Source organism: Acinonyx jubatus, chromosome D4, assembly GCF_027475565.1.
Source record: "Acinonyx jubatus isolate Ajub_Pintada_27869175 chromosome D4, VMU_Ajub_asm_v1.0, whole genome shotgun sequence".
Taxonomy (NCBI): domain Eukaryota; kingdom Metazoa; phylum Chordata; class Mammalia; order Carnivora; family Felidae; genus Acinonyx; species Acinonyx jubatus.
This window is the reverse complement of record NC_069391.1, coordinates 38,417,058-38,438,972: the sequence shown is the minus strand read 5'-3', so window position 1 is coordinate 38,438,972 and position 21,915 is coordinate 38,417,058. Positions and strand designations below refer to the sequence as shown.

At 48.1% G+C, this 21,915-nt stretch overlaps 1 protein-coding gene and 1 long non-coding RNA gene across 4 annotated transcripts in view; one reads left to right on the top strand and one right to left on the bottom strand.

Annotated features, from left to right (window-relative positions):
- LOC128312182 (uncharacterized) overlaps positions 1-8,541 on the bottom strand; it is a 50,099-nt gene extending 41,558 nt beyond the window's left edge. For both annotated transcript variants that reach the window (XR_008291136.1, XR_008291137.1), the window contains exons 1-2: positions 8,410-8,541; positions 1,005-1,150 (exon numbers count right to left, since the gene is read on the bottom strand). This is a non-coding gene — a long non-coding RNA (uncharacterized LOC128312182). The remainder of the gene's footprint in view (positions 1-1,004; positions 1,151-8,409) is intronic.
- Positions 8,542-9,759: 1,218 nt separating this feature from the next.
- SPINK4 (serine peptidase inhibitor Kazal type 4) lies at positions 9,760-19,980 on the top strand. Of its 2 annotated transcripts, none has more exons than XM_053205007.1 (4): positions 9,760-9,934; positions 13,128-13,213; positions 14,389-14,432; positions 17,386-19,980. In XM_053205007.1, exons 1-4 carry the CDS (start codon positions 9,874-9,876, stop codon positions 17,429-17,431), a joined length of 237 nt encoding a protein of 78 aa, XP_053060982.1. In that variant the 5' UTR covers positions 9,760-9,873; the 3' UTR covers positions 17,432-19,980. The 2 variants fall into 2 exon arrangements, with proteins under 2 accessions (XP_053060982.1, XP_014928857.1); XM_015073371.3 differs by lacking the exon at positions 13,128-13,213 and adding an exon at positions 15,784-15,896 and having other exon boundaries at positions 9,820-9,934; positions 17,386-19,643.
- The last annotated feature ends 1,935 nt before the right edge of the window (positions 19,981-21,915 follow it).

Below are 21,915 nucleotides of genomic sequence, written 5' to 3'. Positions count from 1 at the left end.
CCAAACTGTGTTCCTTGGAACACTAGTTCTGAGGAGTGTTAATAGATATTTATTAAATGATGAGGGAGAGTGGGAAGGTTCTGTAGTCAATCTGGGAAATGCTGGATTAAAAATAGTCATCTGAAAAGCTTCTCAAAGCCTTTAATAAACAAATGGTCGTTGCCAGTATCTAAGAGAGGGATCCAGGAGGCAGCATTACCCTCCCTTACTTGACCACAGGAGATTTTCTCAGAAGCATCTTGCAGAGCTGGTGTGCTGAGGAATGTAGCAGACAGTTGTCACTGCGTTTTCACCCAAGGATTGTAGATTAAAATTAAGTTACATAAGAGATCTAGAGAGAGAATAACTCCTTATGAGAAGAGGATATGAGAGCTGAAAAGAGAGACTACCTTATCTGTCCCCCTTTCAGACTGAGTCATCAGTCTTTTAAGGTCTTATAAGCCACTGTGGGGCTCTCCTTCCTCTTCTGGATAACCCAGGGAGGGGTCCTCCTCTTCCTGCTCTGATGCATTGTAGCGGCTGAGGGGGAGGCCAGAAAACCTAGAGAAAAGAGAACTCAGAGGACTGCTTGGAGCTCAGTCCCCTAAGAGGCTAAGGGCTCCAGTAAGTATCTCCAGGAAGAGCTTTAGTGCAGCCAGAAAGCAAGGGGTGGGGGGAGTTTAAAAGGGATCACATAAAGGGTGCCTGGGTGGCTCAGTTGGTTAAGCGTCTGACTTCGGCTCAGGTCATGATCTCACGGTTCGTGAGTTCAAGCCCTGCATCGGGCTCTGTGCTGACAGCTCGGAGTCTGGAGCCTGCTTCAGATTCTGTGTCTCCTTCTATCTCTGCCCCTCCCTCACTCGTGCTCTGTCTCTCTCTGTCTCTCAAAAATTAGTGAATGTAAAAAAAAAAGGGGGGGGATCACATACAGCAAGTCTGTCCCTGAGATTAGGGCTGAACTAAACTGAAGAAAAGAAAGGAAGAACCTAGAAAAAGGCCTCATGTGAATCCCAGAGTTCACTTACCTTAAAGCAGTGGTTCTCAACTAGATGGACATTTGCCAGTGTCTGCAGACACTTCTGGTTGTTAGAACTGGGGAGAAGTGCTACTGGCATCTAGTGGGTAGCAACCAGGGATGGTGCTAAACATCCTCCATGGCACAGGACAGCCCCTATAACAAAGAATTAGAAGCTCAAGGGGCGCCTCTGTTGCTCAGTCAGTTGAGCATCCAACTCTTGATTTTGGCTCAGGCCATGATTTCAGGATTGTGGAATCAAGCCCCTTAACGGGCTCTGTGCTGGGCATGGAGCCTGCTTGGGATTCTCTCTCTCCCTCTCTCTCTCTGCTCCTCCCCCACTAGCATGCGCTCTCTCTTTCAAAATAAATCAAGAAACATTAAAGAAAAAAAGAATTAGAAGGCCAAAATAGTGCCACTGTTGAGAAAACTTGCCTTAAATGTTATTCTGAAATTTCACCTTTAATTTAAAATTTAGGATGTTGTGGGGCGCCTGGATGGTTCAGTTGGTTGAGCGTCCAACTTCGGCTCAGGTCATGATCTCACAGTCTGTGAGTTTGAGCCCCACATGGGGCTGTGTGCTGACAGCTCAGAGCCTGGAGCCTGCTTCCGATTCTGTGTCTCCCTCTCTCTCTGCCCGTACTCCGCTCATACTCTGTCTCTCTCTCTCTCTCTGTCAAAAATAAACATTAAAAAAATTTTTTTTAATTTAAGATGTTGCTTAAATTCAACTCTTTTACCATAAAGAATTGGGGAAAGTCTATTTAGCAGAAGAAAATCCATGATCATCAATGTGATGGTCCAAATCTTAGTCAACAATAGTATTTTGTAAGCTTAAATCACATCACAAACAAGGGGACATGTTTGGCAAGGAGCTACAGAAATAAAATGCCTCACAGCAAATATGTTCCCTAATTTAAAAGTTTAGGATGTTGCTCAGATTAAGCTGCTTTAACACAAAGAATTTTGGGGGAATTTCCTAAGTAGGAGATAAAAAGATACAAATAAATAAATATTATGAGTAGAGATGAGAAGGATCCGACTCATGTCTATGCAATTAAAGAAATTCTTGCACAGGTGCGTGAAGAGACATGTAAGAGGGTATTGTATCACAAAGTTGTTTGTGATGGTTAGCGTGCTGGGTGCAGTGAGGCGCAATGAACCAGCTATACACACAACAATGTAAATAGATCCTTAAAACATGGTGCTGAACGTTGGGGGCGGGGGAGTAAGGAACACAGAGACCTCCAGCGCGATACTATTGATTGAAATTAAAAATACATGCCCACAAAACAATGCTTTCAAGAACATTCACAAATAGAATGATTCACAAATCTTAGTCGTCACACAAACTTTACAGCTGAGTGCTTAGGAATCGGGCACCACTGCCACCTGGTGGTAGTGGTTAAAAATTGAGGCATAATTCCGGTTGATTTCTTTGGGGTGTTGTTTTGTTTTGTTTTGTTTTTAAAGAATTCCACTTGCTCCAAATCTTTGCCAATACTTGATGCTGCCTGTTTTTTTATGTTTTAGCCATCTTAGTGAGTGTGTAGTACTATCACAACGTAGCTTTATTTTTTTTTATTTTATTGAAGTATAGTTGACACAGTGTTACATTATTTTCAGGTGTGCAACATAGTGATTCCAAAACTCTGTACATTACACTATGCTCACAAGTGTAGTCACCATGTGTCACCCTGTGCTATTACAATATGATAGACTATATTCCCTATGATATACCTTTATTTAGTTTTGTTGTAGTTAAAGGTTTTTTATTTTTAAAATATTTTTTAATGTTTATTTATTTATTTGAGAGAGAGAGAGAGAGAAAGAACGGTCGGAGTAGGGGCAGAGAGAGAAGGATACAGAATCCCAAGCAGGCCCCATGCTGTCAGCACAGAGCCGGATGCAGGGCTTGATCTCACAAACTGCAAGACCATGACATTGAGCTGAAATCAAGGGTTGGATGCTCAACCTACCTGAGCCACACAGGCGCCCCAAGATTTTTGATTTTTAAGTAATTTCCACACCCCACATGGGGCTCGAACTCACAGCCCTGAGATCAAGAGTTCTACACTCCACCAACTGAGCCAGCCAGGTGCCCCTCTATGCTATACCTTTTGCCCACGTGATTTATTCATTCCAGAACTGAGAGCCTGTATCTCCCACTCTGCTTCATCCATTTTGTCCATCCCCTCACACCTCTTCCTTCTGGTAGCCATCAGTTTGTTCTCTGTACTTATGGGTCTGTTTCAGTTAAGGTTTTGTTTTGTTTTTTGTTGTTTATTTATTTTTGAGAGGTGGGGGGAGGGGCAGAGAGAGAGGGAGACTCAGAATCCGAAGCAGTTTCCAGGCTCTCAGCTGTCAGCCCAGAGCCCGACGTGGGGCTCGAATTCACGAACTCTGAGATCATGACCTGAGGCGAAGTCGGACGCTTAACTGACTGAGCCACCCAGAAGCCCCTCAATTGAGGTCTTTTAAAGATAGAATTTATATACTATAAAATGCACAGATATTAAGTGTCTAACTCACGAATTTTGACAATTGTGTACATCAGTGTAATTATCACTTTAAATGCTATAGAGAATATTTCCATCACTCCAGAAAGTTCCTTCTGCCCTTCCCAGGAAATCCTCCCTACACGTTACCTTACCAGCAGCCACTGATCTGATTCCGTCGCTATAAATAAGCCCTGCCTGTTGTAGAACTTCATGTACGTGGAACTATACAGTGTGTACTCTGTCAGTGCTCCACCCACATCTCTTGGCACTCACTGTTCCTGTGCACACCTGCATTTCCGTCCACAACACCTGCAATTCTTTGTCTGGGGGCTTTCTTTGTGTGCTCTGAGACCTGAGAGAGGCAGCTGCTTAGAGCCAGGGAGTTAAGGACCTCCCTCCAGCAGTTCTCAATCAGTGGCTGATGGTAGTTGGTACATATATACTCCAGCTCCCTCACCCCTCAGTGAGGATAACTGAAATGGGATCCACAAAGTGTCCCATCCGTCCCTGCTGGGACTGAGGCCTGGTTTCCCACAACCATAACCTCAGTCATACGCACTATTAGTTCTCCTCCCCCCTTGCCTCACTTATCCTGACTCCCCTGCCAGTGCTTCTTGGTATCAACTCCTGACTCATGGACCCTATCAGAATTAACAGTGGTCTGGGAGGAGGGGGGTGTGACATTGCACCTGGACATAAGAACCTATAGTCTTCTTTCTAAAGACCATCAGAGCTCTGGGGAAGAAGCAAGAAGAAGGTCTCATGAGACTTTGTCCTAAGTTCTTTCACAGGTAAGCTCAGAAGACTTGACTTCTGAGCTATGTCTGTGAATGGAAGTTCTTGAATGGCACATGGCCTGAAATCACCAGGTCTCTTATGATCCCAATGATGATAATCAAGCCAGAATTGCACACACTGAGAGAGAAGGCAGGAGTGAAGTTGCTATCTGTGAGTCCTACGGAAGGACTTGGGACAGATTTTGGAATAAAGCACCACATCTAGATCTTGGAGGAGATGCTGAGTTCTTTGGGGCCCCAACAGGTGGACCAAGAACTAGAACAATGTGATCCTTGGAATAGAGTGCCACCTCTGTTCCCATAAGAACACAGCATAGAGTGGTCAGTGGCTGGACCCACTGGGCCAACTGGAGCCCAGCCTGGTTCTCAGAACACTCTGAAGCCCTTGAGCCCAGGTGAAAGAACCTGGAACTGCACTCCTTGCTGTCCTGAAGCTGCATTCAGTTCTGGATGTAGTCATAGACTCAACACACTTGTGTCAGGCCCTGCACAGAGTACTGGGGATATGAGGTAAACCGGATGTCTACCCATTCCTCTCTGTAAGGAAATATAGAGCATAGTCTCATAAGCAAGAAAAGGCCGTGGGACATTACGTGTGTTGCTGGGATAGATTTCTGTGCAGATGAGGAGCCCAAACTGGGGAGGGCTGAGTGCCCCAGAAGAGAGCCCAAGGGAGGTGGTAGAAGGGGCATGCCGGGCAGTGGCACCGCATGAGCAAAGGCTTGGAGGAATAAGAGCATGGTGGGTGGTTCTGTCTGATGGAGTTCAGGGTTAAGTGGCCAGAGATGAAGTTAGAGAGGTCAGCAAAGGCCCAGTCATGGAAAAATGTGCATGCCATGCCAATGAATTTGATTTCATCCTCAAGTCAATTGAGATTAAATAATTTTAATTGAATGGACTAATAATAATTGAATAATATTAAGCAGATGGATCATGTGGTCATTTCTGCATCTCAGAAAGATTGCTCTGGAAGAAGTATGGAGGACAAGTTAGAGGAGGTGAAACCAGAAGCAGGGAGACAATGAAGCCAAGAGGTCACAGAGGCCAAACTAGAGCAATGGCAGTGGAAATGTAGAAGAGGTGATAGATATGAAAGAGGAGAAGGAGATGAAATCAGTAAGAATGAAGAAGGGCGCATTCATGGGGGATGCCCATGTCTGCCAAGGGCACCTGGATGGTAGTAGTGTTGTCCACCTGGATGGGGGCACTGAGAGGTGGGGTATCTCTGGGTAGAGAGGAGATAGTAAAGTTACTTTTAGACATATTTAGTGAGAGGTCCATGGGATATCTCTGTCACCATTTCCATCACTGCCCTGACCACAGCATTTTAGAAATATCTTTATAAAGTTATAAATGTTCAGTGCCCATGTGTCCATTCCACCTCCCCACTACTTGTGAAATGCAAGCTCCTTGAACATAGAGATCCATTTATCCCTCATTTCTATGGTCCCAGGACCTGGAACAATGACTTGTGCCCAACAACAGGTACTCAATAAGGGTCTGTTGAATAGTAGGGCAGGTGTCCTCATGGAGGTATGACTTCAGTCTATTGCCATCACTGAGTCCTCCTTGAAGTCAGATCCCAAGAAAATAGATGAAATCTCTCTTTAAAGGAGTAGAAGGGTGCCCTTTCCTTTTTTCTGCCATCATGTGGAGGCCCTGAAGTTTGGACCAGGCAGCATGGGGGGTGGCCAGACCTGGGACATGGAGTCAGATGGCTCAGGATCCCAGGACAGGACAGGCCGTGGAGCTGGCTGTGTCCAGACCAGGCCTCCTGGGGGAGAGTGCCCATACCTGGGGTGCTTAATGCAGGTAGATGGGCAAGTGAGGGCACTTGAGGTTGGAGGAAGGTGGAGCAGGATGTGGGATGAGGGGCCAGGAAAGATGGTCCAGGGGCAGGCTGGCCATGTTGGCCGTGCCATCTGGCAGGCCCAAGACCTGCTTGAGTTCAGTTTATCCACCTTAAACCAAACAAGGACATTGTTTCCTCCACCCACCAGCAGGGCTGGTAATTCAGACCTAATGGATCCTCATTGTCGTCATTGAGGAGAGGCTGTTTTCTCTGGCATCAGTCCAATACTTAGCAGTGAGCAGGAAGGCTGCTGGGAGAGGCTGAGAGGTGTGGGCTCGGCCAGTGCACAGGTCCCAGCCCTCACTCTGACCTGGGGAAGAGATGGAGGAACCACCAGCTCCTCTGCCAGAGCCCAGTCTCAGGGCATCTCTGTCTTTATTGTATTGATCCCAGCACTTGTGTAGTGTAAGTACAGCTTACAGGGCTTTTAGCGCTTTGCTTCTGCTCCACTTCTAGGAATCTGCACTCAAGCTTGGCATCATAGTGTCTGCACACATCTCACCTCTCCTCTTCAGGGTCCTTATAGCTGCCCTGGGAGTCAGGCTGGTGATCAGCAGGCTCATTTTCAGACGGGAGCACGTGCACAAGCCCAAAAGGAGGAAGGGATACCCTCAAGTTCACCCAACAATTTGGTCTGGGCTGGGACCTGAGGGTGAGCTGGCCCTCTCCTTCTGCCACTCATTTCCATGTTCATTCTACTCTAGCCATAATGCACTCCTCGGTATTTACTTCCTTAGCATACCAAACTTGCTCCTGTCCCAGGGCCTTTTCCTGCAGCTCCTCCTCTGGGTTGACTCTTCCCCCAAATCTCTGCAGGACTCATTCCTTCTCGCTTATATGATCAACAGCTACTTAGGAAGCAGCACCTATAGACTCAGTGGGAAGGCAAACAAGGCCACAGAGTCAGCTTCAGGACCCCACTGCTGGAGGGGGATACGGGGTGAGAAGCAGTGATCTGATCTCCCTGACCATTTCAGACTCACCAGGTGCCTCTCTCCACTCACTAACCTCACCTTAGCTGCATTGACCTCTCTGTTTCCTGGATGTGCCAAGCTTCTTCCTGCCTCAGGGCCCTCACACATTCCGTTTCCTGTCTGCAACACTGTTCCACTCTGTTACAACCTGCCCCACCCACTCACCCCTTGGCCTTATCTGACTTCCCAGATGGATAGGCCAGTCTTGGATCCTCCAGAGGCACTGAGCATATCTCATGTGTGAGATTTACTTCACTGGCAACAATAAAGCTCTGGTACCAATCACCTATCTGCCTCATGACAAGCTGCTTGAGGGCAGGAATTGTGTCTGACTTAACTCTCTGCTGTGTCCAAACACCCAGCATGGAGCTTAGCTGCTTATTAAACTCTTGTTGAGTGAATGGATGAATTCTGGATTAATGAATGAGGTTTACTTGGATACCTTGACATCCATAGGGGTGCTGTCCAATAGCGGTTGGATATAGGGGTCAGGTTCATATTTGGGTGGGAGGACAGATTTGAAGTTTATCACTATAGTGAATCCAAGAGGTGTTTGACCGAGGAAAGAGACTTTGGGCAGGGAGGATGGTAGGTGGGCATCAGGCTGCCCTTGATTTTACTCTGAACTTTAAAGGATGCAGAATTCAAGCCGCTTGGTCCCTTGAAGCAGCTAGAACCAGCAGCAGACCTCCCTGCCATATTGATAAAGGTCTAAGTTCCAAAAACAAGGGAGGTGACAAACTCCTTTGTTTCCCTCTGTCCCCTTCTCACTCTAACCTGGATCACTGGCAGACAGACCTGGGGACCAGATAGGCAATGCAGACAGGCTCAAGAGCTTCGTCATGTGGAAGGATGGGTGCCTGCAAGGGGTTGGACCTGCTTAGCCCGGAGGTGCTCACTGGGGTTCATGTAGGTGCAGGAGGCTTAGAGACAGAGCTGGGACTCCCCCAAGGAGTTTCAGGGAAACAGACCTTTTGTGTGAGGAAGGACTTAGTTCCAGGCCATGCAATGATGAAGCTGGTAGGTAGTGAGCCCCTCTTCCCTAGAGGATGAATGACTTCCTGGCAGGGCTGCTGTAGGAAGGTCTGAGTGGAGGATGGTAGACAAGACCTAGGTGACCTTAAAGTTACCTCCCCTCCCCATTAATGAGATGTTCTTGCCTTAGGACAGGAAATCATCCTTAAATATTTGCTCTGCCTGGTTACACAATGGAAGGATAGATACCACCTGGCTTAGAGGCACCTGTGAGCTCCGAGGAGGGGCAGGAAGATCTTGAAGCTGAGTCACCGACCTGAGGCTGGGCGTGGCTGCAGATCTGGGACCTCTTATCAGTCTGTAGGGGTGACTGTCTGGCTGCCTGGAGTCCCCAAAGGGGCTATTCTTGAAGAAGAATCCTTCCCATTGGGTCATGTAACTTTCTTACAACTTATCTGTAAGCTTGAAATGTTTCAAAATAAAAAGAATATTTTAAAAAACATTGAAACTTTGATTCATTTTGGAAAGAGGCTCAGCATCTTTAGTTTTAAATTCTTCCCAGGGAAATTGAATCTGTCGATGGAGCTAAAAATCACAGATCTAAATTAATTAGAAAAGTGAATATATAATAACATTTCATTATTCTGTTCTGTAAATCAGAAATTCTTTGAAAGCAGATAACCAAACATCTCATTCATGTATATTGTATAAGTATGGGGGAGTTTTAGATACTGATTTTTCTTGAAAAGAATCTGGTCTGTTTTAACCCATTAAAACCCATTAAACCATGGGTTTAACCCATTAAACTGCAAATGGAATATAATACATGAAAGGCATGAGTGTATCTTCTTTATGTTTTATTTTGCTTCCCCCCCCACCCCCACTGTGTCAATTATGCCCTTTCATGGTGGGGGAGGGAGAGGAAAGAAATAAAAAGAACCTTTTTTTAAATCTATTTTAACTTTTATTTTTGAGAGAGAAACAGAGTGCAAGCCAGGGAGGGGTGGAGAGAGAGGGAGACACAGAATCCGAAGCAGGCTCCAGGCTCTGAGCTGTCAGCATAGAGGCGGACGCAGGGCTCAAACTCACCAACCATGAGGTCATGACTTGAGCCAAAGTCGGACGCCCAACCGACTGAGCCACCCAGGCGCCCCAAGAACATCTCTATTTCTATTTACACCCCACTTCATCCTCTGCAAAAATGTTTTCCCATCTGCTGTCCCCACTCCCCTCTTCACAGCAGCCCCAGGAGGGAGACAGAGTCAGAACTGCCATCCTCATTTTGTGCATGGGTAAACTCAGTCCCAGTTAATGAAAGTGTCTTTTCTGAGATCACAAAGTTGGTTAGTGCAACACCAGCAAAGGAACCCAAGGCTCCAGCCCCTCTTCTCTGCCTCTTCACCTTTCAGTGGCTGCTTTTCTTTTTATGTGTCCTTCTGATCTGCCTGTCTGTCCTTCTCCCTCTCTCTCTCTGACTCGGTTTCTCTCTGTTTTTCTACTTCAATTTCCCTCTCCCTCTCACTCCAGCCCTCAGACTGGTGTTAGCTTTGTAGGTTGTCCAAACTTTCCTTCACTCTGGAAATCTGCCAGCCACGTAGGCACAGCTCCAGGCCACCACAGGTTCAATATCTCTGATGTCAGGGTGCAGATATTCTCTGGATGACGCTTCTGCCTCTCCATCTGGCTCCAGATAAGGGTGGGGATCAGCCCTATAAATAGTCTCCGATCATCCCCCTGGCTCAGGCCCCAGCCAGCCTGGACCAGTCAGTCCAGGATCAGCATGGCTGTCCGCCTGTGGGTGGTTGCCCTGGCCATGGCCGCCCTCCTCATTGTGGACAGGGGTGAGTGGACAGAGCCTGGATTCTCTGTGGCTTGGTAATGGTAGATGAGCTTGTGGGGGCAGAGACAGGACCTGGAGCACCTGTGAGGCCTCAATTTTCTGCATATACCCTCTTTCTGTACCTCTACTGTGGTGGGAAAAGTCCTGGGCTAGAAGAAACCTGGGTTCAAATCCTGACTCTGGCCCCAGAATTGCAAAAATCCCTCCTCTCTTAGGGCCTCTGTTTCTCCAGCTATAGCGTAGGAAGTTGTCCTGGTTCAAAGTTTCTCTGAGCAACTACTTGGTGAGAGATTGGGGAGGCAGCAGGAAGCAGGCCTATCTCAGGAGAGGCAGGTAAGTCTTCTGGCTGCAAGGTGGTGGGTGCTGAAGGAATCTTGGCTTGGGTCCTCTGAGCTCCTATCTGCTGTGACAGGCTGTGCTTGTGGGACAGACCGCAGCTGTGTGAGCCCAGGGGAGCCCTTGTCCCGGGCTAGACACATGCAGCTGGAGTGGGGTCTCCTCAGGCCCTGGAGCCCCTCTGCGGTCTCACACCTGCTGTGTATCAGGCATTGTCCTGGGCCCTTAAGACATATCAGTGAGCAAACAGAAAGAGAACTTCCCTGATGGAGCAGAAATCCAGTGGGGTAGGATGGAGGGGAATAGACAATAAACAAGATAGGTGCAATGTTAGAAGGCGATAAAGGATAAAGAAAACATATTGGGCAGCATGAGGGAGGGGGCTGCAATGTTAAATCAGGGGCGTTCTAAGAGCAAGGCTGGAAGCTGGCAAGGGGTTGAGCCATGTGGATATCTGGGAGAAGAGGTCCCAGACAGAGGGAACAGGCACTGCAAAGGCCCTGAGGTAGGAGCACACCTGGAGTGTTTGAGGTACGGCAAGGAGGCCATTGTGGCTGGAAAGGAATGAGAGGCAGGGTGCAGAGCAGCAAGGAAGGAGATGATAGAGGCAACGGGGAACTATACTGGGTAAGGCCTTGAAGGCTAATGTGAGAACGGGGCTTTCCCTGTGAGACAAACAGGAGGCCCCGAAGGGTTTCGAGCAGAGTTGTGTGTTATAAGAATCACTCCAGTTGCTGTGTTGAGAATAGACTAAAGACGGAAGCAGGGAGATTTCTTAGGACCCTCCTGGAAGGCCACCAACCTCATGGCCAGTCCCACACCCATTCCCCTTGCTGGGGACATATGCCTAGGGGCTGGGGCAACAGAGAATGGGTCTGGGGGCTCTGGCCCAGCATAGCCTGCTTACTCCCAACCTGGCAGCCATTCTCTGAGCAGTTCTCCCGTTAGGAACACTGAGGAGGCCTGCCCTGAAGAGAATCCTTGTGTCCTTTCAGATTCCTGCCTGGGCTGAATGAGGATGGGAGTCCAGGGCAGCCTGAGAGTCAGTGTAACTTCCAATTCCTGAACACCCACTATGTGGCGGGTCATTGACACATGGGGGCAGAACCATAGGAGCCCCAAGGAGCTCAGGTCATAGGGAGGCAGGACTGTCATGATAGAAGCTACTATTTGTGGTCTGAATATTTGTGGCCCCCAAAATTTATATGTTGAAATCCTAACTACCAAGGTGATGCTATTTGGGAGGTGGGACTCTCGTGAGATGACTAGATCCTGAGGGTACAGCCCTCATGAATGGGATTAGTGCCCTCCAAAAGAGACCCCGGAGAGCTCCCTCACCCCTTCTACCATGTGGGGACACGGTAAGTAGGCGCCAGCTATGAACCAAGAAGAGGGCCCTTGCCAGACACCAAATCTGCCAGTTCTGTGACCTTAGACTTCCCAGCCTCCAGAACTGTGAGAAATAAATGTTTGTTGTTTAGAAGACACCCACTTTGTGGTATTTTTGTTATAGCAGCCCAAATGGACAAAAACAGAAGCCTTAATCCAGGTCTGCCCAGGGAACTCTGGGAGACATGAGGGAAGGCTTCCCAGGGAAGTAGCGTCTGAGCCTTGAAACGAAGGTAGAATCAGTAGAAGGGTGATAAGGACATCTCAGGTAGAGGGACACAGCATAAGCCAGAGCAGAGCCTGTCCTGGAAGAATGGGCAGCAAGGAATAGCTGGGGCATAGGAACATGGAGAGGTGTACTAGGAAGTGAGTCCAGGAGGGAGTTTGTGAGGGCTCACGCAGGGCCCTCAACATAAGATGAAGGAGCTTAGTGATCCTGGCAGGGAGCCGTGGAAGGCCTTTATATATTTTTAATGCTTTTTCATCCCCTAACAGTTATGGACCATGAAACAAACAAATGTTATCACTCAACGAGTTCTGACAATGCATGTACCTGTGTAACCCAAACCCCTATCAAGACACAAAACATTTCTGGGGCATCTGGCTGGTTCAATTGATAGAGCAGGTGACTGTTGATCTCAGGGTCATGAGTTCAAGCCCCAGGTTGGGTGTGGAACCCACTTAAAATAAAAATTAAAACAAACCAAAACAAAATATTTCCAGCACCCCAGAAATTTCCCTCATGCTGGTCAATCCCTTCCCCCACCCTACCCTCAGAGGCAACTGCTGTTTTTTTTCCTCCACAATAAATTAGTTTGGCCTGTTCTAGAAAGTCACATAGAAAGTTGTATTTATTGGGGCGCCTGGGTGGCTCAGTCAGTTAAGTGTCCGACATCGGCTTAGGTCATGATCTCACGGTTCATGGGTTCAAGCCCCACGTCCAGCTCTGTGCTGACAGCTCGGAGCCTGCGGCCTGCTTATGAATCTGTGTCTCCCTCTCTCTCTGCCCGCCCCCCCCCCCCCCCGCTCACACTGTCTCTGTCTCTCAAAAATAAATAAATGCAAAAAAAAAAAAATTTTTTTTTTTTAAAGTTGTATTTATTCCCGGGCTGCCCTTCGCCTTGGCTCAAGGTGCCTCTTCCATATAGTATATAGTCTTGTGTCTAGCTTCTTCCGCTCAGCGTGTTTTGAGATTGAGCTATGTTGTTGCATATATCAGTTGTTTTCCTGTTTTATTGCTGAGTTGTATCCCACTGTATTGTGTATCATAGTTTATCCATTCTGCTATTGAAGGACATTTGGATAACTTCTCATTTCTAGTTTTATAATCACGGAGGGTTTGAGCACTGTGGTGACAAGGCTGGGTTTGCATTTTGCTGCCCCAACGCCATGCTTAAACAGCACATCAGGGGTCACTCTGTCTCACTTTCCTTCTCCCTCTCTACCTTGGAAATCTCTTAAAATGGCAGCCTCAGGGAAAGCTAAAACCACAGTGCTAGGCACACTTCCAGTGATGGAGAACTCTCCACTTCTGGAAACAGCATCCTTCACTGAGGTATGTTTCCACTGAGAGAAAATTCTGAAACTCAAACCTGCCTCCCTGCTGTTTCCTTGCACAAATGGGTTCTGCACTGTGAGGTTGAGAAGAGCTTGTCTCTCCCTTGGCCCCAGGACAGTCCTTCAGAGACTTCAGGAAGCATCCTGCCCTTCTCCAATTTATGTAGACACCTTATCTTCCACCTATGGCATTAGATATGGCTCCGTTCCCCCTTGCACCTGTCATGTTCTCCAGTCATATCAGTTTGTTCGTGTGCAGGCAGTGCACCTAGACCATGGATGGTTGGGTGGCACAACCGTGTATGAGACAAGAACAGGCTGGGAAGTGACAGACCTGTGTGCAATCCCAGCTCTGCCCTCAACAATCTGTGTTGCTTTACCTTCTGAGCCTCTTCCCTAGGTTGGGCAAGTTCCCCAGGAAGCAGACTCAGACAGGCATGCCGTGTCTTGGGGCGTGCTCATGGGGGTACACCCATGAGGGATGAGGAAAGTTGTGATGCTGTGCAACAGAGGCCCCCAACAATCTTACAGGGAGCTTTCAAGCTGGGGTGGCTCCTCCACATTGTTTTGAATAGAGATGAGGGGTTCCGGCCATTGTACAAACACCAACCTGTCATTGGATGTGGGCTATTCCTGGGTCGGGGATGCAAACACGGGTGAGGCAGCTCTGTTCTCTGAGGGTAATTCCTAGCAAGGGACTTGCCAGGAGTGGCCAATACTCCTGGCAGCTGAGGAAATGAGCACCTTAGTCCTGCAGGTGGGATCTGGGTAGCAGACCACAGCATCTACCACAGCCTCCTTTCCTCTCCTCCTTGTTGCATAATAGTGATAGAGATGTGAAGACTAGTTAATTAAGATCATGTATTCTCGATGCCTGGTACATAGTAACTGAACTATTTTTATTATTATATGGGATTTAACAATCCTAGTGGGATCTGACAAATAAGGAACAGGTCGGAGCATCACCTCCCTAACTCTAGATTTCCTGTCTCTGTGCTAGCAACCCAAGGTCACATCAGCTTTCTGGGAGCCCCACTGTCTGGTGACTCAGTACTTTTCCTTGCGAATTGCAGACTGGGTAGTGGCTGGAACAGGTCTCCTGAAGCAGTCCTCAGACCCCAGACCTCCTGCCTAGAGCCATTATCACCTAACTCTTGCATTTTTGCCTTTCAGAAGTGCCAGTGTCCGTGGAGGGAAAGTTCACTTTCTCAAGAATGGTAAGGCAGCCGCTTGTAGTTTTGGCTCCAGGGCTGTCGTTCTGGCCTCGCTTCCGTATCCATGCTAGGCAACCACCATTTTTCTTCTTTATACTCTTGCTCAGACAACTCAAGATGGCTCCGAGGTGGCCAGCATGGCCTCCTGAGCCTGCATGCTCCCCAGGTTAGCCCTTCCAGGCTGAGCTGGCCCAGCCCCTTTGCCAAGGTCCCAAACTTGCTTTCAAGGACCTCAAGAGATCTGCCCCAACCTGGTCTCCAACGTCCCTGCCAGCAGTGAGATCCCCTGCCCAGGCTCAGCAGGACTGAGTGCACTCTCTGCTTTGTGTAGTGCAGATGGGGCAGGCTGTAGGGTTCAGGCCAGAGGCCCCCTGGCCCCTTGGCCCCCTGGTGTGACCAACCTCCCCAATCACACTCCATCATCCATCTCTTCACTGCAGGGGACAGACACCAAATTGTCTCTGAACCCTGATTCTACCTTGGCCCTGGGTCTGATGTCCCCAGGGATCCCAAGGCAGTGGTGCGGGCCTCCTTGAGATCCCCCAACCCACCCTTCATGTAGGTGAACAAGGAGGCTCAAAGCCACCTTCCCATCCAGCAGCCTCAGCAAGTTCACACTGTCAGCCCACCAGAACCCAGGCTTATTATTGTGCCAAGGAACCAAGTACTTTACACACATTATTTCAATTAACCCTATATGAGAAGAATACTATATTTATTTACAGTTTTTGCAGATGAGGAAAACTAAGGCCTAAAGAGTAGAAACGGCTCAGTCAAATTTACACAGTTAATCAGTGCAGAACTCAGGCTCCAGATCTCATCACTGTTGCATGGCACTGCCTCTCTCACCCTGTCCTGTCCCACGCTCCCATCCCAAGCCCTGTCTCATTTTTCCAGCCTTCCCACACCAGAGGTCTGATGGGTCATGTAGGCCAGAGTGAGTTGGGGGGCCCTCAGTGAGGAGGAGCCCCCTGGGACTGCTGGATTGTTCTGTCTCCTGGGGTCCTCACTGGGACCAGCAGCAGAGGTTCTAGTTAGGCCCTCTGAAGAGTGGGAACCCATCCCCAGGAGCTTGAGGGCATAAACTCACTCCTCACATACAGACACAGACAAACGCATGGTTGCCAACAGACTTGGGCTCAGCAGACACAGACACACACTTAGTCATGCACGCACACATAAGCAAACATGCCAAGGGGCTGTGAGCGGTTAGTTTCATGCTCCCTGGACCAACAGTGGGGCCATCTTGAATCTGGCTCTCCCCTGGAGCCCATGACTCCAAGCAGAGTCCCTGGGTCCCTCCTCACTGCCTCTGAATCCTTGAGTGCCCTCCTTCCCTTCCTCTCTTCCACAGCCCATCTGTGAGCACATGGCGGAATCTCCAATCTGTTCCCAGACATCCATCCCGGTCTGTGGCACTGATGGGGTTACATATGACAGTGAATGCCAGCTCTGCTTGACTCGGCTGTAAGTCCACCGCACATCTTCCCCTCGGCTTGCCCCATGTCTGGTGCATGCAGGTCTGAAAGAAGCAAGACTTGACTTGCCTTTTCCTTCACACACCTTGGCCTGACTCCTCTGACACTGCCCCCAATAGAACAAGCACAAGTGTGTTTCAAAGAAGGCACACGGCTCTGAGCACAAAACCTCAGCTGGCAGGGGGTTGGGGAGGGCGTTGCAGAAACCCTGGGTCCCTTCCCTTGTTCTGTCCCTGACTGACTTCATTTATTCCTCCAGCCAACAATCATTTATTGAGCACCTACTACATGCTAGGCACTGGGGATATACCAGGGCATAAGCTAGACAGCATCCCTGGCCTTCTGGGGCATATGGTCAGCCCAAGGGGGAAGCCACGCTAATGGTTAGCCAACTGTGTGGTATAGAATCCTCAAGGCTCAGGTGGGGGCACCCAGGGTACTGTGAGTGCAGGGCAAGGACAAGGGCAGGGATGACTTCCCAGCTCAGTTCTGAAAGATAAGTTGAAATTAGCTTGGAAAAAGAAGGAACAAGGAAAGGCAACTCCAAGTAGTGAATTGGGTTTGGAAAGATCTAGAAGGGAAAGAAAAGTTTGTATTTGAGAAAATATAAGAAATTGGATACACTGGAGTATAAAGCTTAAAGGAGAGTGGGAAGAGGCAAGAAATGAGCCTTGAGAGGTGAGAAGGGCCTGAATATGACCTTGGTATGTCTGATCACCTATTTGTCTCCTTTCTTCATTAATAAAACCCTTGAGGGGCGCCTGGGTAGCTCAGTTGGTTAAACATCCAACTCTTGATTTTGGCTCAGGTCATGATCTCATAGTTTGTGGGATTGGGCCCTGCATTGGGCTCTGCTCTGCTGGTGCAGAGCCTGCTTCGGATTCTCTCTCGCCCTCTCTCTCTGCTTCTCCCCTCACCCTCTCTCTCTGCTTCTCCCCACTCGCACTCACTCCCCACTCTCTCTCAAAATAAATAAACTTAAAAAGACCCCAAAACCCTTGAGCTGGGCCAGAGCTAAGCAGGATCATGGAAGATAGTCTTCAGAAGCTATAGCGCTCTGGACAGAGGGGCAAGAGAGCAGCAGAACAATGTCCTTAGATGGGAGGCAGTGGGGATCAAGGCGGTTTGTGGGGCAATGAGGTCTGTGGACAGTTGAGCCTCTGGGGCAGCCTGGTGGAGGTATGGCTAGAGTTCAAGGCAGAGTCAGGGCTGGAGACAGATTCAGCAGCCATCAGTATACAGTAGTAGACAAAATCCCAGGAAGCTCAGATCTCCTGGGGGAGGGTGTACAAGAAGGAAAACCTATAAAGGGATGTGTCCAGGGACCCCTAGGACCTGCCCTGCACCTGCACTGGGTGGGGGGTTGGGGGAGAGATATCTCAGCAGGGTGTCTTGATAGACGGGGCCAGGCAGGGTCCCTGAAGGGTATGCTCCAGTCCCTGAGGAGATGGCCTCATCTTTGTCTCCTTTGATCCTAGGAAAACCAAACAGGACATCCAGATTGTGAAGGATGGCAAATGCTGACCCCATAGCAGCCTCTTAAGCCAAGAAGCTTCAGGCTAAAGAAGAGTGGAGAGGATGGAGGATATGACATAAAATAAAAGATCCAGCCCAACTCAACCAAATGGGCCAGTATCTTTGACGACTTTGGTGAGGTGGGTGGTGGCAGTGGTGGGTGAATGTATGTGGGGGGATTTTGCCCTGACCTCCCTACTCTGAATCTAATGTCTTCTCCATCACTCTAATGCTCCTCAATGCTGTCATGTGTCCCCGCCAGAGGTCCCAAGTATCTTTGGCCCTCTTGTGGAGGTCAGCCCCTGTCCCCAGCGCACTTATCTGCCCCAGCCTGCTTGTCCCTAAGGTCGAGAACTTAAGGGATGTGTGTACCATCTACCACTGCCTGAGGATATGACTTTGGGAGAGTCCTACACCCCTCAGAGCCTTCTCCTTGGGCTGTACCAGTACCCCAAGTCTTACACACACACACACACACACACACACACACACACACTCACACACAGGCTGATACCACCATGGCTGATATTTAGGTAGTATACACAATATATCTGAGCTACTTGTTAAAATATTGACCTAGTTCTATAATAGTTAAAAATAGCTGCCCCAAGCCTTTGAGTGTCCCCTTGTACCCTGGTCACCCACAGGAAGATGACTTCCAGACCCTGCTCTGTTCTTTTGGTCACCATCCATTCTGACTTAAATATGTTGGCATTGGACACAACTCCAGTCACACACAGCACACATGGACCTATACAATGGCCCATGAAAACACACAGCATCCAGAAATCCCCCCCTCCCCAGCCCCCAGCCTGTGGTCCATGTCAAATATACCCTCTTTTGAGCCAAAGAAGGAGCCACTTGAGAATGGTGGCAGAGGAAAAGAGTGTGGAGAGGGGCCTGACCAGTAGAAGCAGTGTCACATGGACCCAGATTCTTCCTTTAGGGTAGGCAGAGAGAGTGGGAAATGTGCTATGGGAAAACATACTGGGAAGAAAGTGGGGGCAGGAAAGGCAGGAACCAACATTCCCCAGACAACTGAAATGGGGACACAGACAGGAACTGTTGCTGATAGATTTGCAGGTGGCAGGGACTGGGAGGTTACCTATGGGCCTACTACTGCTATTGTTAACAGAAACTTTTGCTCCTCTCCTACATAGGAGGGACGCAGTATTATGTTTGGCTGTGAGAAACCAAAAGCCAAAAAACAGTGGCTTAAATAGTTAATTTCTCTCGCACATAGACCTTTGTGGTATGCTAACTTCATGTTCCTTAAATATTGTTACTCTGCCATCATCAGTTTCCTCTTCAATGTACAAGACAGCTGCTCCAATGCCAGCCATCATGTCTACATTCCAGTCCACAGAGAGGTAGAGAAGGGCACTCTACTGCCTCTGAAGACACTTCCAATAAGATGCACACAGTCTATTTACATCCTATTGGCTAAAATGTAGTCTCTTGGCCACGCTGGCACAATAAAACTAGGAAAAATTATTATCTGGTTGGCTATATGCTAAGCTGAAAATCAGTTCACTTACTATAGAAGTGTAAATATTGGTGATATCTAAGCTTATGCTCTAAGTGGGGAGTCCCTCTTACACTCAATTGATACAGCTTCTCAGCCAAGCTTCCCCTTGTTGATCCTCCCCCTGCCAGGCCTCCACACATGATAAGGAATCACAAAGATTATGCCTGAACAACGTGCCAGGTACCAGGCACCACACTGGAAGAAACACCTCATTCGCCACCAAGTGAACACTTGGCCCTGTCTCTGGAAACCTAACTCTGGGCCCCTAAAGGCCTTATCTGTGGCATGCGACACTGCTGCCCTGGCCATTACTGATTGGCCAAGATTCTTCTCCAGGATTTTTTGAACTGAAATAAGGGAACAACAAGCATTTCCTCTCTGGTAGTGAAGCTGTAAGATGTATGAAATCAGGGTTGCTGACAGCCATGTTTCCTACTTTGTGGAAGAAATAGGATTGACAGAATGATACCATCATGCCAAGAAAGAGATATGGGGCACTTGGGTGGCTCAGTAGGTTGAGCCTCCAACTTCAGCTGAGGTCATGATCTCACAGTTCATGAGTTCAAGCCCTGCATCCGGTTTGCTGCTGTCAGTGCAGAGCCCACTTCAGATCCTCTGTCCCCCTCTCTATCCCTCCCTTGCTCACACTCTCTCTCAAAACTAAACATTAAAAAAAGTTGAAAAAAAAAAAAAGAGCACCTGAGTGGCTCAGTCGGTTGAGTGACCGACTCTTGATTTTGGCTCAGGTCATGATCTCACAGTTTGTGGGTTCAAGCCCCATGTTGGGCTCTGTGCTGACAGTGTGGAGCCTGCTTGGGATTCTCTCCCTTTCTTTCTGCCCCTCCCCACTCTCACACTCTCTCTCTCAAAATAAATAAATGAACATTAAAAAAAGAGAGAGAGAGAGAGAGAGAAAGATAGAGTAATTCCAGGTTGTGTTTGAGCTCCTGAAGTCCAACTGCCCTCGAATGTCCCAAAGTTACATGGGGTAACTCAACATCCTGCCAATAAATTTTCTATTTTAACAATCTCTTTGGAATTTGTTTTCTGGTGCTTTCAACTAAGAGTCCTGAATACCAGTCTTGAAGAAGGGCTTCTCAGAGAAGGTAACCTTTACGGTCTGTCTTAAAGGATTAGTAGAAATTGGTGACTAAACAGACAATGTGTGGGAGAATTCTTCCAGCTCTGTGAGGCTGAAGGATGTTTGTGGGTCACAGAGCCCCTTTGTTCCCCTGCAGTAGGACTGACCATGTCCTGAGAAAGTGGGCGACAGAGGAGTGTTTTTTCCCTGTTCACAGGCAGAGTTATCCTGTGGATGTGCAGATCTATGTGGGTGGGCCTTGTGCACAGGCCCCAGTCACCACCCTGAACATCTGCCCAGCAGCCTGTGCCTTACGGCCTCTCTTCTCCACCCTTAAATAAAACAATGGCTATTGACACTGTAAATGCTGTAAATTCCGGTGCTGACAGAGCTTCAGTGGCTGAGAACAGCTATGGGAATTTCACTGTAGATATGTGTGCTCAACATACATTCATTTATTCTCCAAATATTTATTGAGCACCCATTATAAATAGATGTGCTTGAAATATGTTGTTAACAAGACAAAGAAACTCCTTAACCCAAGGAACTTAGAGAGTCTAGGGTTAAAGGTACATATTAATCAAATAATCCCACAAATAAATCATCATGGTTTATCATGCTACTCATCATTAAGAAAAGTTATGGCAAACTGGGAAACGGTATCGCATGGGGGTTTGATATGTTCTGACAGTAGATGAGGTTTCTCCATGGAGAGACATTTGACTTAAGTTCAAGGGATGTTCAGTTACCTAGAAAGGGGGTGGGGTAGGGACGGGGAGAAATGGTAAGGAGCTGTCCAAATGGAGGAACAGCATGTGCAAAGACAGGCAAGGAGATGGCCTGCTCAAGGCAGGAGAGGGCACAGAGCATCTGGAAGACCACAGCAGCCAGCAAACAGGAGAGTGGGTAGGGATGACAGGGAGAGCGCACAGGGTAGGGCCTTTGGCCTTTATCCTAAGGGGACTGACATGGTAAAATCTGTACTTTATGACCACTCAAGCTGCTCTGCAGAGGGCCAGAGGGGAAGTAGAGACCAATGAGGGAGAAAGAGAGAGAGGAAGAGAGAATATGAGAGGGAGTGAGAAAGCCCACATTGTCAGGAGGCAGTATAGTGGAGATTAAGAGCGTGGGCTCTAAATCAAACCATCTAGCTTTGTAACCTGGCCTTGCCACTTATGACCTTGAGAAATTACGTGAGCTCTCTGCTTCCTCACCTCTAACATGGGGAGATTATCTGTCTGCTTCTTAGAATGTGTGAGGATTAAATGACTAATACACCCAAAGAACTCAGAACAGCACCTGGTGCACGGGAACTTCTCATTACATGTTTTGGCCTAAGGCCACAGGGCTACCGTATAAAAACAAATACTGAACTGCTAATTAAAGTGCGAGGTGGGCTGGGCAAGGCGGAGCCTTATCCACTTATGCCCCACTGCCACTGCCTTGTGCTAGGCCCCTCCTGCACAGTCCTAAATTCCTGGGGCTTCTGGGACTCCCTCTCTGCCAAATAAGGTCAGCCTCAGAGTGGCCTGTGGGAATCCTGTCTCCTGGGCACTGTGGGAAAATCTGGGGTGACGGCAGCCGAGCCAGTTAAGAGTTCTAGCATACAGAGCCACTCTCAACCTTATTAAACATAAATTATAGCTAGAACCGCAGAAGGCTTTTGCTTCTCATACTTCATCAAAAAAACTTGGAACATTGTTTTGCTTACTGATGATGTGTACGTACATTAACTACTTTTTAAAAAACATAACAACGTAGGGGGAAAAGGCCACAAAAAAAACAGGAACAGCCTTGAGGGAAACACTGACCTCAGAAGGGTACAATGAAACAGAAATGCCTTTGAAAGAATTCCTGAGAAGTTTACAGTTGCCTTCACTACCT

What these genes read in the sequence shown, in the direction of transcription:
- SPINK4 (XM_015073371.3), top strand. Translation starts at nt 9,874, where the DNA reads ATGGCTGTCCGCCTGTGGGTGGTTGCCCTGGCCATGGCCGCCCTCCTC. An exon ending in CCTCCTCATTGTGGACAGGG is followed by an intron (nt 9,935 to 14,388) that starts GTGAGTGGACAG and finishes TTTGCCTTTCAG; the next exon opens with AAGTGCCAGTGTCCGTGGAG. An exon ending in CAGCTCTGCTTGACTCGGCT is followed by an intron (nt 15,897 to 17,385) that starts GTAAGTCCACCG and finishes CTTTGATCCTAG; the next exon opens with GAAAACCAAACAGGACATCC.